This window comes from Prinia subflava, chromosome 3 (genome assembly GCF_021018805.1).
Source record: "Prinia subflava isolate CZ2003 ecotype Zambia chromosome 3, Cam_Psub_1.2, whole genome shotgun sequence".
NCBI classification, from domain to species: Eukaryota; Metazoa; Chordata; class Aves; order Passeriformes; family Cisticolidae; genus Prinia; species Prinia subflava.
The window spans coordinates 41,469,809-41,489,468 of record NC_086249.1 but is presented as its reverse complement, the minus strand read 5'-3'; the positions used below and the strand labels follow the sequence as shown (position 1 = coordinate 41,489,468).

Sequence of the window (19,660 nt, the reverse complement as noted above, 5' to 3'; positions counted from 1 at the left end):
CAGTAAAATAATTAATTACTGGCATAAGGTGTGTTGTGAACAATGGATAAATAATATGTGTTTGTTTGCTTTTTCAAGGTGTTCATCTTTACTACGTCGGTGGGGAGGTTTATGCCGAATGTGTCAGTGACAGCAGCATTTTTGTGCAAAGCCGCAACTGTAACTACCAGCATGGTTTCCACCCAGCCACGGTCTGCAAGATCCCCAGTGGCTGCAGCCTCAAGATCTTCAACAACCAGCTCTTCGCCCAGCTGCTTGCCCAGTCAGTCAATCACGGTTTTGAAGTGGTGTATGAGCTGACCAAGATGTGTACTATTCGAATGAGCTTTGTTAAAGTAAGGATTCTTTGCTTTCTCTTGCATCCTTGCTAGCTTTGGTGCAAAACTAGATCCCATCAAATCCATCCAAGGGAGGATGCAGATACTCAACTTTCAGGTACCAATTCACACAGCCTGTTTTCCAGTACTGCCTTAAACTTACAGGTGCTCAGAATCAATAGCTTTTGTGGTCAACCTGAAAATCTCTTAGATTACAAAATTTAGGTGTTCCACAGGCTCTTTGGAAAACAGGCACAGAATGCATGGTGGTGTTCCCCCACTGATTGTTCAAAAAGCTCAACTCAGAAGGGCTTAGCAACATATAAATGTTGTAGCATGTATCTTAGGCAGTTGTGATCTCTCCTGTTGTTACTGGTTTGCAATAGAGCTTGATAAAGCCATTGATCTGAAAATAACGTCCTTATGTATTTAGGCTAATTTACTGTCTCACCAGTACTATAGACTGGTATACATTGTTTCAATCAAGAAACACTGGGTCCTATTTCATCCCTCAGGGAGCTTGCAGAGAGAATTGTTGTTGTTTGCCACCTGCCTGTTCCCTGACAAATATTGTCTTACTTTGTGATAACATTTACTCTGGCCAGCCACACAACCAGAAAGGCTTCTTGCAAGCAGAACAGAAAGCACAAAAGAACATTTGACCTTCCCCCTGTTATTTGGAAGAGACAGGAGGCCACCAAAGCCATTACCGTTCTAAAGTCCTTCATATCTGAACTTCACAGTCTGACTGTGGGAAATCTATCAGTCTTTGTGGGACTTTCTGAATAGCCTTCTCACCAGAATGAGATCTCTCAACTCCTTTTAGCACTTAGGATTTATTTACATGCCTATTGTAGCATCTAACCCCCAAAGAATGACAAGTGTTTCGAGATAGTTTCCAGATGATGCTAGACCAATTTGCAATAGTGCTGCTGGAGAAAGCTGGCAGCAATGTTCAGCCTGCAAACTAGAGGAGTTGCACCATTATAAGCCTATGGTCCTGCTAGGTACCATAAAAATGGTTTGAGTGTGTTCCTTTGTGTTGCAGATTTGTTTATATACAAATGACTGAACTGAGATAATTGAATTCACATCTAAGATACTAAAAAGTGCTTGATGCCATAGTCCAGTTTCCTTAAGTTTTATAGGTCCAATAAGTTAAGTCTTACATATCTTTCTGGTCTAACTTTTTCTAGCCATCCTTGGGGACCCATCTTCTTAAGTCTTCAAGATCATTAAGAGTGCCCTGTAACCTCTCCCAAGAGTCCAAGCCAAATCTCCATGCCCATGTCCATGCTGTTTCTTTGTTCTTGGGAGGAAACTGATATCTTGTTCACATACAAGGATTAGGGCAAAAGGAAGAATGCGAGAAACCCAACAAACAGCATTTTCTTTAACGAAAAGCATGAATAGGCATGTTGTTTGTAAAAGCAGCTTAGCCAGTTACGCCATATTTTCATTATCTCAGCGATTCAGGGCAGGCTCTTTGATGTGTTATCTGCCTCCATGCCCAACATGGCAGCAGAAATACTGGTGTTGATGCACTATATAATGCTGCTGCCATATTATCACCTTGCTTTGTTGAAATAATAGCAGCTATTATTGTGCCTCAGGCACCAGAAGACCAACGCAAGAAGTTATTTTGAACTCTTTCCCATGGCGTCTGGAAAATTTTCTATGCAAATCTCATCTAGGCTCTTTCTTCCTGGCCTGCAAATATGCTTTCCTGTCTTCCCAAATATTTTTCCAGTCTTCCAAAAATATTTTCTGCCCAGGAGTGAGCCCTCCTGTGTTCAGTCTGGGGTCAGGAGTGACTCTGGGTGCTGGGGATGCACTGCCCAGAGGGGCCTATTGTCTGTCAGAGCCGCAGTCCTTGTGTGCAGGGCAGTGCTGTGGCTTCTCTGCTGACTCATGTCCAGATCCTGCTGGTCACCTACAGCCCAAAGGGCTGGAGACCCTGCCTCTGACCCCACCAATGCTTGAGCTACCAGCTGGGAGGCCGGGATGGGTAGGGACCAAGACATGAGAAACTTGTCAGGACCGTGCCATCTTCTGGATGCAGGGCATGGGACAGAGGGAGGTGAAGGTCTTGTCCCCTCTGATGCCCTTTGTGTGCCCACAGAGCAGATGAGAGGAGCTCAAATGTGGGTGTATCATCAGTGAGAGCAGCTTCCATCCACTGAGCACTGCTGATAACCAAAGCAGGATGGCTCTTGCCACCTCTCCACAGCTGTGGCAGCTGAAGCACAAAAAGAAGAGATGAAGAGTTTCAAGTCAAGGTCTGAACCCAGCACAATCTCTCCCACGTTTCCCCAGGTCTTGGGGCTAAGGGGAACACCCAGACTTGAAAGCTCAGCACCCTGGGACATGGAGCTGAGGCTGGAGAGAGCTTATTGCCCACAGGAGGTGGGAAGTGTTGACAGGAGCAGCAGGACCCATGGGGGTACTGGTATCCTGTTTTCCCACCGTCTGTGGAAAACACCACTGCAGCTTTGAAAGTTGTACTCACTTTATTCCCTTGTTGAGAGAACTCCAGCTCTGGGCTCCTCTCAGTCCTGGGGTGAAGGAGGCTACCTGCAGCCCAAGGGTGATGATATACAGGGAGCACCGGGGTCCTTGCCCTCCTGGCATTTCCCCTGGGGGTGCTCCCGCCAGAGACAGCATCACTGGGAGTGTTTGGGAGTTGCCAGCAGAGGGAGATGGCCAGCCGCCTGCCAGGCTCCCCAAATCTGGCACATTGTGCTTGAATCCTGTAATTGCTGTTCCTCTGGATTTTCTGTCCTGCCTGTCAGCAAGGTGTGCCAGCTCCTCTGGCACTTGGCTGTGTATCTTCACTGCAGTTGAGTACTTGTGACTTCACCATCTCAGAGGTCTGACTGTGCTGGCATTTATGCAGTCATTTACAGAACATCAATCTGAGGTTCTGTGAACACAGGCTCTTTCTAGTCTGATAAATGTTCTGCAGTTCAGAAAAATGCTGCCTGATTGGAAGTACTCTTTGGGCTTTGGTGAGTCCAGATCTTATTCTTCTGCCTCCTTTCTCCTTCATTAATTAGCATAGATTTTATCCAGACCACTTATGGTGACTTATCTCATTTTAGTGTTGATCCTAGTTTTCCAGCTATCATCTAAAAAAGTGGGTGCTCTGACAGCCTCAGTTGTCTGAGCTGCTCAACACTCTAAAATTTTGGTGACTTTGGCAGCCATCAGTCTTAATATGCTTCCATGTCCTTTTTTCATGACAAGAATACCAACCTGCCTGCCTATCATAATGACAGGTATGACTCAGAGTCCGATCAGCATCCCACAAATGAAGATCCTCACCCTGTAGGGGGACCATGTTTTGCACATTGCCCTGTGGAAATCTGAGTTCAGTTGTGCCAGTGAGACAGCTGGTGAGCTGCAAGACTCTGGGCTGTGACTCGCATGCCTTGTGTTCCTGTGACGTCAGGCTGCCTGCCTAGCACTGCTTAGACACTGTGCCTGCTTGAATCATAGCATATGCTGACTTGGAAGGGATTCATCAGGATCATCAAGTCCAGCTCCTGGCCCTGCACAGCACCAAGAGCCACACCCATGAGCATTGTCTGAACGCTTCTAGAACTCTGTCAGGCTTGGTGCTGTGACCACTGCCCTGGGAAGGAAGGAAGTGCCCAACCACCCTCTAGGAGAAAAGGCTTTTCCTAACTTAAACCTGCTCTTTGAAGCATGGGTACTTCAGGTTTTCTCTTCTCCCTGCCAGCACCCCATCCCTTTCTTCTCTCAGATGCTTCATATCCCTTATCTTCCCCAAGAGAGCTGGAGAAATTACTGCAGTACTTCCCACAGCAGACAGCCAGGAATTCTTGTTGGGAAAGAGGCCATGTTCAAGGATAGAAAACCTGTGGAAAATATTTATACATAGGCTAAGTATGATACATAGGAACTGCTGGAATTTTCCAGAGGTTTAGATAAATACTTAGAAATTGTAAGGTCTTTTAGACTCACAGCATGAATCTCTACCAATACATGAAGCAGTGCCCAGGACCATTCCTAGTTCCTGTTAATGAAAGAGGCTGGCCTGCTTTCTGTTGGTGCCAGACAGCAGGCTGCCAGACTTTCCTGGTCATGTCCCTGGGGTACAAACAACAGAGACCATTCCCCATGGGCTGTTTGCAGGCAGCCAAGCTTGGAAACAGGCCTTTCCATGCCAGTGGTTCTCAGCACCTGGAAGTGTGACTGAGATGTTTAATTTAATAGCATCGAGTCCCTGGTAATTATGATAACAATGATGTTAAAAAGGAGCAAAGTTTCTATAGAAAATTATCCCTAGGATAAAGCATTAAATCTTGAGAACTTGGATGGTGGACTATCTGTAGTTGTGTTAGATAGTCAGCACTGGAGTTGTGATTTAATGTTTTGGGTGTTTTTTTTAAAAAACCACCTCACTTTTTGGTCCTTTTATAGGGCTGGGGAGCAGAGTATCATCGCCAAGATGTTACAAGCACGCCCTGCTGGATTGAGATCCACCTGCATGGACCATTGCAATGGCTGGATAAGGTGCTGACACAGATGGGCTCACCTCACAACCCCATCTCCTCAGTCTCTTAAGAATCATCTCTAGAATTCCTTTAGGATGGATGCTATTGCAGGCAGTGGCTTATAGAATTCCCATGAACAGAAGCTTCTATATGTAGATGTATGTAGATGTAAATATATCTATACATAGTCTACTCTCTTTTTTTTTTTCCTTCATTTTGTGGTTTCTAGTTACTCTGATGCCAGTACAGTAAGTTTAGAAATTCGGGTATAGCATATCTGTTCTTTAGTACAAAATAAGCCAAATTCCTGCAAAAGTGTCAAACATTTCCTGTGAGCATCTTCATTCCCCAGCCAAGCCAGTAAACGGTGCAAATTCCCAGGACTTTCACGTGGGTGCAGAAACCTGGCTGTAGCTGTTCCTAGTAGGTGAAATTCACCCCTCTGCAGGCAACCAAAGTCAGATCTCTGTGCCATTTATATTCATCTTACATCCTGATTTCAAGTCCAGAAGAGGACCATAGGTGGTGCACAGGACTTATGCAGAGATGACTTGTATCTAGTGAACTGAAGGACTAAACTGCAATTCCAGTCTGTCTCCCTACTACAAAGCACGATGGGACAACAAATCCTCTGAAGAGCTGAGGCACACCCAACTCTCCTGGGATTTGGCAGAAGGAGGGAGCCCTTGCACATGTTCAGCACAGGAACCTTATCTCAGAGCACTCTGGACAATCTGAGTAGTGTTAACACAGTAGGGTACAGTACTTTACTGAAAAGCAACAAGCTCTTAAGAAAAAAATAATAATTGAAATATATGCCCATGAGTTAAAAAACTAATTAATTCCAGTGCTTTTTTGCAAAGTGCATACATACTTGCCTGTGTGTCTGGCATGTAAACTGAATCCTATCCATTCTACAGTACTGATATAGTTTGTTTTAAAGTTAGGACTGCCTGTATTTAGACTGCTGTGCTGATATCAAGGGTACACCTAAAAGGGACTTGAACTGTGATTCAGAAAAGGGAAATTAAGTGTGCATTGAAGAAGCAAATAATTACTTTATCATTCTTCTTGGGAACAGAAAGCCCCTCAAAGGATGCAATGAGGAGAGGTGAAGGTCTTGTCCATCCCTTGTACTGGGCCAGCCCTCAGGGTCAGACTGAGAGGGCCTCCCTGCCAGTCACTCCATACAGCCCAGTGGATGGTTTCTTATCTTAGGTACAGGCTTCTTCGTTTGCTGAGCTTTTGCCTTGCCTGCAGGGATGGTGAGGCAGTGTAAGCTACAAACAAGTGAAGAGTGAATCTATGTGCAGAACATTGTCTGTGTTTCTTCTATAAGCAGGGAAACCTATTGACCATACCCTAATCCCATCCTTGCAATGCTGTTCACTTGGAAACCTTTCCTGAGAAGACAGGTGAAACTCTTACTACATTTTGATGGTCTTTCCTTTTGCTGAAAGAATCAAGTATTATTTCTTTCCAGGCATAACAGTCCACTGAAAACTGTTTTTATTTAAGGGTCAGAAAGTGTGATAATATCTCCAATATAATTCCTCCATAGAACATAGTAGAACTATTGGTGGAAAAAAAAAGTTTTTCAAAATATTTGTTTTCTTCTCACGCAATATCTGGTGCTACACATTTTGCTGCATAATTAGAAGAGGGCACCTGAACTCCTCAGCTGTATCACACATGCAAAAGGAAATAACTTTCACTGGAAAGACAGTGAGTAAACTAACAGTGTTACTTCATTTCAATGCATCTTCAGCTGCCTGCAGCATTAGCAGGGCACAGAAGGATAAATTGTTGTTTGAGCAGTAATGGCAAGTTGTATAGGAAATTTGTAAATGTGAAGAACCCTATTCTGTCACCATTTGATGTCAGCAGTGTCACTGTGAGATAGGAAAAACTTTACAGTCTCTTGCAGCAATGAAATCCAATAATAATAATAATAATAGTAGTAGTAGTAATAATAGTAATATACAGAAGTTTCAGGTGTGCCATTTATTATTTAGCAGACTTTAGAGACATCAGTTTGGAAAAATGCATTTTCCTCAGCTCCCTCTGTCATAAGTGATCAGATACTGGTAATGTTTTTTAGCATGTTCATTGCCCCTCTTCTCCAGTTGCACCTTTGCTCCAGGATGAGCACCTTTTTGATTTTTCTCATTAATTTTTTTTTTAGCAGCTAAAGACAGAGGAAATCACCTCTGCTGTCCAGGATCTAGCTCTGTATCCCAGATTCTTCCTTGCCTTTTAGGCTGAAACCTCCTTCCCTTTTAATATAGAGACAAGCCTAGGAGTTCCTTTTAGACATTCCCAACATTGTCATCTTCCTCACAGAGAGCAAAAGGAAATGTTCTGAGGTGCATCTGCTCCTGGGCAGCTCCAGAACTCAGTCTTCTGTCAATGCTGCAGAGTGAAACTGGATGGCCAGTGAAGAGAAGCAGCTTCCTCTGGGGCATTATTTGTTTCATAACAAGGTATTTCAAGTAGGTGAAATACACTGCACTCTCAGCATGCTTGTGTCTTCCCACTCAGTTTAAGGGGAACTCTGATGAAGATGTGGTGACTTTCCCAGCCTAGTAATGATGCTTGCTCAGTAAGTGTTTGTTTGGCTTAAATGGAAGTTGGTAAATTCAGAGCAGTTTTTCCTTTCCTTTATGTCTACCTTTATAAGTAATCATTTTACAAATAGGATTTGACTTCCATGCAGTCCATACATGCAGTACATCTCATTTAAGGCAGTCACCTTAATACTGCCTTACTAGTAAGAAAAGAAGCATTTCTGGAGCATGATTCTTCTCACCCATTTCAAACACCTCTATTAGGATGAGATGAATTTCAGCAAATCTCACTTTTTGCTTAAAAACAGTGTCAGTTGTTTCATATTTTGGTGGTTTCTGAGGGCTTAGCCCACTGTGCTGTGCAAATATGCAGAAGCTGACAGCTCCTCCCCAAAGCCCACACTACATAGGAGGAGTGGTAACAGTGGATGAGATAAAAAAGTAAATAAGATGACCCCTTCCCAGATGCAGAGATAAAAAGTAAGGCTAATAAACCCTTTATTTGCCTTTCTTTTTGAACAAAGTTTCTTTTACAGGCTTCTCTAGTATATGTGAATTGAAATTGGTTAAAAATTCGGGTTTCTTACAATTTACAATAATATAACTTTGTATCTCTAATGTCTTCCCTAGTTTGGAAGGAGATCATTTCTTCTGAAAGGTCTTCATGAACCTTTAAACCTGTAATCAATTTAAGGTCTTTATAAATGTACTACTCATTAATACTCAAGCTTTGGAGATAGTCTTCCTGAGAGATTTAAAACCACTTACAGCAAGACTACTTAGTTGAAGGCAAATTTTTAATTTTTTTTTTTTGAGTCATTAACAGTTCATAGCCTCTTAAAAGTTTCTGTGGAAGAGTACCATGCATCAGCAGGCAGTGGTGGGAGCCTAATGAGGCAGAGGCATAAAGCACATTCAGCATGGTACGTAGACCACTTGTTTTACTATTAAATAGTCGAGAGAAGATGACTTTAGCTGCTGCCACTTCATCAGCAGCACCAGTATTAATGTGCTATTTGCATCCAGAGGTGCCAGGGGCAAATCTCACACCCTGACTGCCTGGAGCCATTCCATGGCACTGCTGCTTGGGTGGCTCAGTCCCATCTCCTTGCTTGGAAAAGCTGCCCAGGTACGGCACAGCAGTGGCTGTAGCATTGCAAGGTGCAGCATGTGCTTTCTCTCCCCATCAGTGGCTGTTCCACCAACGTCTTCACTCCTCATCAGAATGCTTCACCGAGCTCACTCTGAAGCATAATGTTTCAGAAACAAAGGGGAACTGTGGCCTAAAGTAGCATCAGCTGGAGTTGAAGAAAACCCTTCCATGTCAGCAGGTACTGTATCAAGACTTTCACCACCCCGAGCAGCCTTCTCCAAGCAGTCTCTGTCTGGAACAGGGTGTCAGACTTGATGCCATGGTGAGATCCCTTCCAGTATACATTATCCTCTGGGTCTCTGTGGAGATTCAGTGATAACTGGTTGCCACAGGAAGGAGCTCTCTGTTAGCAGCAGTTTCAGGATGCAGCACGTTTCTCCTTAGCTATTTTGTATTCGTGTTCCCTCAGCATAAAATCAGCACTCCAAACATCTCTTGCTGTAAACATCATCTTCACCACACCCATCTTAAAATGCAGAAAACAAAGCATTTGTGACTGTAACCTTATCTAATCTGCCCTTGTTCTTCCTGGCTTACAACACCCACCTTTGTCTATCAGCTCTGCAAATCAATCTCACCAGTGACTAAGGAGTTGCACAAATAGCTGGATTTACAGAGGCAGCTTAGGCAGAGACTTTGCTTCTTGACTGCATGGAAACAATTAATAATAAAAAGCCTGATCAATTTAGGGACTTTAAAGGGATATCAAGTATAAGTCTAATTTTTTTGAACCAAGACTGCTCTGGTGCAACTATAACTTTTAGGAATACTTTAGCACTACATGGTGCTCAGCAAAGGAAAGAAACATTACATCCTCTGTACTATTCACCTCTTCCCCTGGCTCCCCATAACCTAACTTAGTATAACCAAAATCAAACACAACAACAACAAAAAAGATCAACGAGTCATAAGGTAGAGTAATTAAATATCATTTTTCAAAGATGAGAAGTGCTGTCCAAAATGTAGATTTATATCACAAGAGGGCCATGTAGTTATAGGACAATTGGGTAATGGCTTTAACTGAAAGAGGGTAGTTTTAGTTAAAACACTAGCAGAAATTCTTTATTGTGAAGGTGAGAGACACTGGCACAGGAAAAGCTGTCCCAGAGAAGTTGTGGATGCCCCATCCCTGGAAGTGTTCAAGGCTAGGTTGGATGGGGCTTTGAGTAACCTGGTCTACAGGAGTGTGTCCCTGCCCATGGCAGGAGGCTGGGACCTGTTGATGGTCTTTAAAGGTCACTTCCAAGCCAAACTATTTGACGATGATCATGTCCCGGTGCCTGCCAAGCCAGAAGCAAGACTTCCTTGCTCTGGAGAAACCTGGACAACAAACTGTTACTTGAATATCTGAACCCAAGCCCTTCTGCATGAGTAAAGACCCCACTGAAGGGGCTGAGAAAATACTTCCAGAGGATTTACAGTTGATGGGTGTTCTAGTAGCCAGAAATGCACTGAGATGATGAAGAGACTGAGGAGGAGGAGGGAGCATACAACCAGATGAGCCCAGTGCTCATTGCTGGAGGTATTAAAGCAGTACATGCTCGGGCAGCCACTGTTCACTAGAGCTTTTTACATTGACATCTGAACTAATTGTCAAGGCCTGTTTTAGGAGCAGCTTGAAGTACCACAGTCCTTGCTCGGGTTTTTGCTATACACCCCACCAGCTTCCTGATTAAGCCATTCGATATAGTGGGGCAAATGGTGACCCCTGTGCTCCAGAGAGTAGGCTCTGGTTCCATTTGGGGACCACACTTGGAAGATTACCCTCTGCCTCGCCGCAAGACTAATGAAGAGCTCAGCTTTGGGACACTGTTCAAGGACACTATAAACACATCCAGAATGTGCTCCTCAAAGAAAGATGCAGTCTGAACAGAAGCTGCACAACTGAAAGATGTGGACTACAGAGAGAGAGCATCTAACCTGGGAATTACAACAAACCAGCTCATTTCAAGATAAGGTGGGAAATTGCAGTGCCTGAAGGAAAACAGCAGGAACCTTCATGAGGACTCCTGACTATGAAATCACATTTTCAAGTACATAAGGATGGACAAGTGTGCTTCCCTAAGGGCAACTAAGAGGTCAAGTTACCATGAAAAAAGAGCTTGACAGAGTTGATCCCATCTTGCAGCAGGGAGAGAGATTCTATGAGACTTCAGATCTGTGAATAAAAACCTTCTCAATCTGGAGGCTGCATTGCAACCATTGAAACAGGGCTTGTTCCTCATGGCAGCTCCAGGAGTATCTTTCTGCAAGATACAGGAAGCCTGAGTGGGCATTTAATCTTTGTTCAGCTGAGAAAAATCACTTTGTGTCTCTAGTACAGACACTTCTGCACGTTGGAGACCAGCACAGAAAACAGCCTTTGGTTTGTACCCATCATCTACCCATAGGAAGCTCCAGAACAGCCAGGAACAGCCAGAATCCTGTTATGTGTTCATCCCGGGGCTTTTCAGACACCTTGCCCAGGCGTGCCTTACATTACATTGCCATACTGATGCCACACTTCTCTGCTAGGGAGGTGAGGCAGATGAGAATCCTAACGAGAGGACACCTCCACTTGCACCTGGGCCATGCTTGCAAACTTGGTGCCCGTACAGATAACAAATCTAATTTGCAGGCCATGTCTCTTACGCAAGGTAGCCATAACCACTACGTCCTCCAGTCAGCTACTCTTCCATTACAGTCGATGTGAACATTTGCAGCTAATTGTGAACACATTTTAGATCTTCAGTCATAGTGTTTTTATTATCCATGGATGCTGCTATTTTATATTCTGTGTTAGTATTCAAATAATATTGCATATGAATAGCATAGGGTGAAATAGACCAACCAGTTAATAATTTTAGATACAGACCTCATCAGCAAAGAAAAGCTAGAAAAAACTTGGTAAAATCTGACCCCTTGCACTTTCACAGTAGTGAGCAAGCACATCATATTTGAAAGTGTTTTATTTGTTGCTAAAGTGTGTTGTCTTATTAATTCACAGTTAAGTCCATGAGAAGCTTTGCAAACGAGAGCAAGGGAACAAACATAATGATGAGCAGAGATAATGTGCATTCAGATAAATTTTCTTCACTTACTCAAGCAATTGGAGTTTTTAATTATTTATGATACTTTTAAAGTACAAGTTAAATGTACCACAGCCTGCTTTCTGCAGTAAGTCAGTGTTAGCAATTCAAACCTTCATTTCATATCACCTCTGTGATATAAATGGGGTTGAGAAGTGAGACAAGAAAGTGAAAAAACAGGCCTTTTTTGTGTGGATCAATGAAGCCATGAAGTTGCAAAGCTCTGAGCAAGGGCTAAAATGGTGGATTTGAGCAAGGTGTGTTAACTATGGGGTTGTGTTAACTATGATCTATCAGTGTGGTGAGAAAAGCACTGTGAGTCATCCACAGATTAACAAGAGTCACTTCTGTCTATGAATAATTCTGCCCTCTGTTTCCCACTGGAAGCAAAGCAAAACATCTGTCCACAAGTATTGCTCAGTCTGTGACATTCTGTAAACCAGCATAGGTCGCTGTATAAAGAACAATACTTGGGCTCTTGCCTCTGGAGAATGAAAAATCGCAGACAGTGCTTCAGGAATGCAAGAGACCCGGGCAGCTCAGAGTGCTCCAGCCAGCCCCAGAGTACTCTGTTCCACACTGGATCCTACAGAAGGATGGAACGACTGCTAACCAAGGGGACACTTCCACAAGCATTCCTGCTGCTGCATTTGATTTGAGACATTCTGAAGACAACACATTTGGTCTGAACAATACACTTTTTAATGCACTCCACTTTCTTTGGCCAGAATTATTCTATTGTAAAAGGGATTATTCACGTCTTGTGTTTTACTGTTAATAAAGATATTTCTGTTTTAAGAGCTCCTTCCTTTGTTGTCTCCCATTCTTCTCTTTTAAAGAGATTGGCTGTAGGTCCCAGTATGACCACAAGTGACTTTGGGAACTGGAGCATTTAGAAAGCCTTTATTCATACAGATCAGTCTTAGGGAAGAGGAATCAGTAATTGCACTGAGTAATGGGATGCTTGACACAAGAAAATGCACTGAAAATTAATTCAGCATAAAATCTCCATGTACAGTATATGAATCCTTCACTGTCCTGTGGTAGATTTGATGATTCAAGAGGATGGTTCAGTTTTCTTTTGATGGGACAGTTCTGATCTGACAGGCAGTCAATGAACAGCGATGCTGCCCTGTGACAGAAGCCTTCCCTCTGAACCAGACTGACATTAGTGGAAAGACAGACTTGCAGCTGCACGTTCTCGAACTGCTCAAGGACAAAGAGAGATATCATAAGAAAGTACTCTTACAGAAGTGTTGTGTTTTTATCTTTGTAAAATTCAGATTTTGTTCTGCAGTAACAGAAGGGAGTAAACAACGTAATGGGCCTTGGAGCTATGCAGACAGCACTGGCTTGGGAATCCCATCCAATCTTCTGCCCAAACAGGAGAGTGCTGCTACCAGCACATCTCCCAGTGCCTGCACCAGCCTGATGGTGCTGCTGTCACAGACTACCAAAAATACATGATAGGTGAGCTGCACTCTACTGAACATATCCATGCACAGCTTCAGCAACTTCCATTTGTTTTGACATAACTTGTTCATCACTGTGCCAACAAACACTCGCTGTGCCAACTTTCTGCCCTGAGGGTTTGGGTTTTTTGAAAGTTTGATCAGATCTGTCCACCCAAATGAGCTGTTCACCTTTTACAAGTTGACCATTTAAAACAAAATCAAATACATTATTCTACAATTCTTGCCTATTATTTTTTACACATATATTCTTACACACTGAAAAGTAACCTGATTTTGCTTTAGACTAAAATGACTTTGTATAACAACACCTTGAAACACCATCTGCTCAGAACCAGCTGTTTTAGCACAAGAAGAAAAGCCCATATGAATTTAACAAAACAAAAAAGAACAGACTTCTTTTTAAAGAAAAAACAAAGGTTTTACTCACTTGTTGGTCCAGAACTGTCTATACAAAGCTTTTCAAGTTCTTTTTTAAAGAACAACTTTCACAATGCTAAATACAATAAATCCCTACAGAACAAGTTTTGTACATACAAAAAGCACAGCTTGTAAAAATCCGTAAGACTAACCAATACTGCTGAAGAGATATTATTTAGTGGATCAAACTGTGGAAATGTAAAAGTACTCCTTGATAATAAGCACCTAACACATTTGGATAACCTCTGTTCAGAAATGTGGATTAATACAAAACTTTTTTTTTTATAAATAAAACATGGGATTTAACACTTACATAATACAGTGGTTGGATTCTTAAATTCATTTTAATTGGCTGAAAACATGTGAAGTCTAGCGCAGCAGCTGATTAGAGATCTGTTGTCTTAATAAAAGAATTTTAACTATACCTTTTTAAGAAGAAAAAGACCAGATTTTGAATTATTTACTATTATGAGTTAAAAGCTTTAAAATTTAATTTAATTTAGTCTCTTAAAAATCAGTGGTATTCTAATCTGTAATTAAGTTACATTTCACATATAAGAAGTTAGTAATTTCAAATAACTCTGTGTAACAAGGTCCAACTCCCAGTTTCATACTTTTCACCTAATACTTTTTAAAGCTTTTTGCCATTTATCACTTTAGGAACTTTTAAATGCAAATTCTTTTACATGCTATGCACATGAAGCATTTCAAACCTACTCAACTTGAAGGTAATGAACAGATCACCTACTTGTACTTTTCTGAACTGCTGGACTGACTTCTTGATGGCATGTTGTCTTTGCCTTTAGTGCAAGATTCTACAGGACATAAATTTCTCATATCCCTGAGCTATTGCTGTTAGGTAATGCCACTAGACTGGCTCAGTTTCAGAACTTTGTTTCACAATGTCCACAGAAATTAACTGAATTCCATCAATGATGGTCATCGAAGACTGACTTGTTTAACTGTAAATGGTTATATAGAAAAATGTTAATTTATTATAACTTTGGTAGGGAAAGGGTGTACAGCTAAACACTGCTACCATGAACAAATTTTTATTAACAAATTAAATATTAAAATGAACATTTAAAAATAATTGGAGAAGACATCTCCAGATTTCAAAGGAAACATCCCCTTAACAGATCACTCAGCCAGTACTACATGGAATAAGAGGGTAGCACTGGTTACATGAGCTGAATTGGGAATTCTGGAAAAAATCATGGACTGGCCAGAAGGCAAAGATTTCTGGAGCATTGCCAGAGAAAGAGACTTGTGCACAAGAAGTATGCCCACATAATGAGTTACCAGAAGATGAAAGAGGCTAGGCCCGGTTTAGTCATGGATTCTGCTGATGGCAGGAAACCATCAGAGGTGGAGGAGTCATTGAGGCTGCTGAAGGAACAGGCAAGTCAAGCCAGTTTGCAGAGGTGAAAGCCATCTAAACTAGCCCTACAGACTGCTGAATGAGAAAAGTGACCTGTCCCCCTCCTGACTCCTGGATGGTGGCTAATGCCCTATGGAGGTGACTGCAAAAATGGAAGACCAATTGGCAATGTAGAGATAAACCCATCTGGGCTGGACTGCACCTGCACTGGGGCAGGACATCAGTGCACAGGTCAAAAACACGACTAGAAAGGTACATCAGGTAGATGTTCACGTGCCCAAAAACCACACCACTGAGAAACATCAAAACAATGAACAGGTAGATAAGACTGCCCAAACTGAATAAACTTAAGTACACTTGGACTGGGAGTGGAAGGGGCTACCTGATGGGGCCATGAATCATCATCTGCAACAGACAAATGAGCTCATCATCAAGGGGTGGACCTGACCATGGAGGCCATTGCACAGATCATTCATGAATGAGAAGCATGTGCTACAATCAATCAAGCCACTGAAGTAAACTTTCCCTGGAATAGAGGGCAGCAGCTGGGTTTCCAGTATGGTGAGGCCTGGCAAACTGGAGCACTGCCATGAACACACCAAGGCAAGCATTACATACTCACTGTGGTAGAGGCAACAACTGGCTGGCTGGCAGCATCCCCTGTAAACCTCTGCCACTGCTCAGGACACCATCTCAGGTCTTGAGAGACACATTTTGTGGCAACACGGTACCCCAGAGAGAATCAAATCACATAATGGGGCTCATTTTCAAAATAATCTCTTAAACTCTTGGGCAAAGAAAACCATGGCATTGAGTGGATGTCGCATCCCTGATCACCCGTAAGCCTCTGAAAGGATTGTGTGGCATAATGGACAGCTGAAGACTGTGTTAAGAGTGTCAGGTAATGGGGCATGGAAGGTTTGGGATGCATATTTAACAGAAGCTACTTGGCTGGTTAACACCAGGGGATCTGAAAACCTCTCTAGTCCTGCCCACACAAAACCCCTACACACTGCGGGAGGAGATAAGGTCCCCATATTATACAGGGGAAGTGGCTGGGAAAATCAGGATTTCTCTCCCTATAGGGAAAGGCAAACCCCTTCATGGGATTGTCTTTGCTCAGACACCTGGGTGTACCTGGTGGGTAACTGTGGGAAGACAAGACAGAGGTAGTGCTGAAGGCAATCTTGCCCCCAATACATTGCAGCTGTGATAATTACCCAAGAGTGGGAACAGCCTTGCCCTCACCCCCATGGGTGTGATAAAAGAGAGAATCCGCAGTTGGAGTCTGATGATCGTGCTGTGAGGAGGCAGGGGAGGAGAGAGCTGAGCTGCGTGCGAGAGCAGAGAGAAAGAGCTGGAGCTGCCCATGGGATTGCAACAGAGATAAGGTATGAGAGCCTTTTAAATAACAAGGTGCTGATGGCTGAAGCCTTCTGAAGTTTTATTGAAGCACTGAGTTTCGTGGCTAACTCAGCTGTGACAGGTAATGCAGAAGGATGGGGAGACCCGGTGTGTGCTCCAAGGAGATTTAACCTTGGGGGGAAATTATTTGTGATATAAGTTGTATGTTGCAAAAGTAAAGCAGCAAAAATGACATGAACTGATGAAGCATGAATTTTGTGAGGAATAAAGATAGTGGGAGGCACAGAGTCAATGCTGTTGCCCAGTAATTAAGTGTGCTGCTTCTCCTGCCCTGAGCACCTATCTTGATGGAATCTAGCCCAGGTCATGGCCTGATTCTGGACATCTGGAGGGGTGGAGGATACTCCTGAGATAGGATAATAATACCTGTGAAAGGACAGGGGATAGCAGGTAATGAAAATTTATACATCTGTATGTCCAGCCAAGGTCAACCCATCACAGCCTCTCTGCTCTGGTGAAACCTCATCCGGTGGACTGCATCCAGCTCTGGAACCTACAACACAGGAAGGACATCCACCTGTTACAGCAAATCCAGAGATGGGTCAGAAGTTGATTAAAAGAAGATCTCTCCTATGAGGAAAGGCTAAGAGAATTGGGATTGTTCAGCCTGGAAAAGAGAAGGCTTCAGGGTATTCAAAATGCCATCTTCCATTACCTGAAGGGAGTGTACAGGAAAGATAGGAGGGATTTTTTTACAAGGGCATGTAGGGACAGGAAAGGGGCAATGGGTTCACACTGAGAGTAGATTTAGATTAGGTATTAGGAAGAAATTCTTTCCTGTGAGGGTAGCCAGACACTGGAACAGGTTGCTCAGAAAAGTTGGGTATGTATAGCCCCTCCCTAGGAAGCATTCAAGGCCAGGCTGGACAGTGCTCTGAGCAAGCTGGCCTTATGAAAGGTGTCCCTTCCAACTGATGAGGAATGCCTCTGGTGCAGGTAGCTGATTTGTAAGCTGCAGATTGACACGCAAATTGAGCTCTGGGTGGGAGTAAAGACAGGAGGCAGTGACCTGCCAACTCTTTGCACAACAAAAGGCAGGAAGATGAGGGGCTACCAGGTGAATAGACACAGGGACAGGGTAGGAATGGAAGACTCAGGAGGAAGAGTGAGGCTTGCCTTAGACTGTGATGGTATAAAAGCCCAGGAGCTCCTTTGTCTGAGATCCCTCCTCAGAGGCACCAGCCAGCTGTTTCTGTTATTACACTGCTAATAAATTGCTTTATGGAATCAGATGTCTGAGACCTGGGGTCGAACCAGTCAGGAAACCTGGTCTGACTTTGAGCTGGGTGTGCAGAGAGTCAAGTGTGGCACCTCTCAGATCAGTGGAGCTACCTGCAGTGAAGGAGCTTTGGTCCCAGACGTCTCTGGCACTGGGAGAGTGACTGTCAGAGAGTCTCTTGAATGGTCAGACTGGGAAGCTTCCATAACACAGCTCAGGCCATTCTATGATTTGCTCACAAGTTTGCAGACACCCAAGAAGCTCAAAACCTCCAAAGTGCAAACAGGAAACAAATACATAACAACAGCAACTTCCATTTTTGTTTAAACATTGAGATTGTTTGTATTTGTACAAAATACAGATCCTGTCCCTCCATCAGCACCAGACTCATCTGCAGATCATCAATCTTTCCTCATCACCCAGGTGCTCCTTGAAACTGTTGCTGCCTTTGTTCCAAAGCTTGTTGACTTAACAGTCGCTGTTGTTTCTGTAGAAATTGCACTACTTCTGGGCTTCTGAGTAGGGACTGGAAGAGAGAAAAAGTGACCTTTACTTTACAAAACTCACATGTTAAATAGCAACCATAATAATATTTTTCCATTACATGAATTTGCACATTACCTACTGCTGTTGCTTAAAAACCCTGTAAGTATAGCAAACAGGAGTATCTACTGACATACTAGAACCAGAACATATTTCAATTGTGCTTCAGTTCTATAGCAGTGCTTCAATTCAGCTATTTTCTACATTTCTCACTGCAGATAGCTCAAAAACAGTTTAATGAATGAATAAAATACTGTAATCCTAGAGCAAAGCTCATGTGCCTGTCAGAGTTCAAACATGAGGACTGTACCCACAGCACATATTTTAGTTTTAGGCAGTCCTGTGAGGAGCAGGGAGTTGGTCTCAATGATCCTCGTGGGACCCTTCCAACTCACGATACTCTATGATTTTCACTGACTGTCCACAATTTCCCAACATTTCAAAACAGCAGTCCATCCACAGGGAATGAGTTAAAAAACTCCTCTGCATTCAATCAAAAGATAGAAGTATCTAAAAGTGTTTGCATCTGGCTCCTGGTCTGAATAGTTGCAGTCTGTAATCCAGCTCTGTTTATTCACTCTCATTCCTGCACAGTTGCAGCCCAAGTGATTGTAAGGTCAAATGGCAGATAAGGTTGGGAATTGATCCTTTCAAAAATTAATACAGGAAAAAGGTTATTTTTCAGCTGAATGAAGTCCCTAGGTGCTTGCTCATTATCCATGGTCACTTCAGTGATATAACCAAAGAGGTACTGCAACTGCAAGTCACAGGAGAAAGTGAAGCAAGAACCAGATCAAGGTGAATCTGAATTTCAGATATACTGAAAGGAATCCCGAGTTCTTAAAGAGCCTTGACATAATTAGTGCAAAAGCTCCTAACATCTATTGAAAGAGCTTCTGCTTGCTGTATTTCTATAAAAATAATGTTTCATTCATAAGGTACTTTTCAAATTTAATTAAAAGGCACATCAATAGAAACAGCCAGGAAAGGGGACAGCAAGCCAGTAAGTGGGGCATGAAGAGCAAGAGATAATATGGAAACTACTCCATAGCTCGTTACTTGTTTTCCTCATAAAAGCTGAAAAGCTATGAACAGTCCTCTGAGTTTAGCATTTTTTAGTGATTGTGTCTATCACTGAGAAAGAATTTTTAAGAAATACATCTACGTAGTTGTATACTTAAGACTGATGTAATGTTTCTTTTAGAGTTTTTCAAGTTTCTGAACAAGCACTACTGCACTATAATGAGTATTGTTAAATTGCATTGCACAGATAGCAGAGACAAGACAAACAGTCCCAATAGCTTCTGAAGAACAGGGACTGCAAAAACATGCAAACAAAGAAGGTTGTAATGAAGAAGCTGAACAAACTGTAGGTACTGAATGATTTCCATGCACTGGGCTTAACTTGTTAAAGGAGAAACCAGTGTTTAAAAAACTTATGAGACATGCCATTCATGCAGTCTACAAATATTATAAATCGCACTGTTTGCTTAGAGTTTGCTTGATCAACACACATATACACAACTTTAAGTTTAATATGATACATCTACAACTTCTAAAACACACCGCAGTAAA

The 19,660-nt window shown here is 42.7% G+C and overlaps 2 protein-coding genes across 5 annotated transcripts in view; one reads left to right on the top strand and one right to left on the bottom strand.

Moving 5' to 3' along the window:
- The window catches only part of SMAD9 (SMAD family member 9), a 44,053-nt gene extending 31,623 nt beyond the window's left edge, over positions 1–12,430 (top strand). For 2 of the 4 annotated variants that reach the window (XM_063394814.1, XM_063394813.1), the window contains exons 6-8: positions 79–335; positions 4,764–4,856; positions 7,181–12,430. In XM_063394814.1, the coding sequence (XP_063250884.1) occupies positions 79–335; positions 4,764–4,856; positions 7,181–7,333 (503 nt within the window). In that variant the 3' untranslated portion in view covers positions 7,334–12,430. Of the gene's footprint in view, positions 1–78; positions 336–4,763 lie in introns of all 4 variants that reach the window. The other 2 variants (XM_063394816.1, XM_063394815.1) reach the window with 1 other exon arrangement.
- Positions 12,431–13,493: 1,063 nt separating this feature from the next.
- The window catches only part of RFXAP (regulatory factor X associated protein), a 52,287-nt gene continuing 46,120 nt past the window's right edge, over positions 13,494–19,660 (bottom strand). Inside the window, exon 4 of the mRNA XM_063393439.1 lies at positions 13,494–18,068. Coding sequence (XP_063249509.1) covers positions 17,958–18,068 — 111 coding nt within the window. The 3' untranslated portion in view covers positions 13,494–17,957. The remainder of the gene's footprint in view (positions 18,069–19,660) is intronic.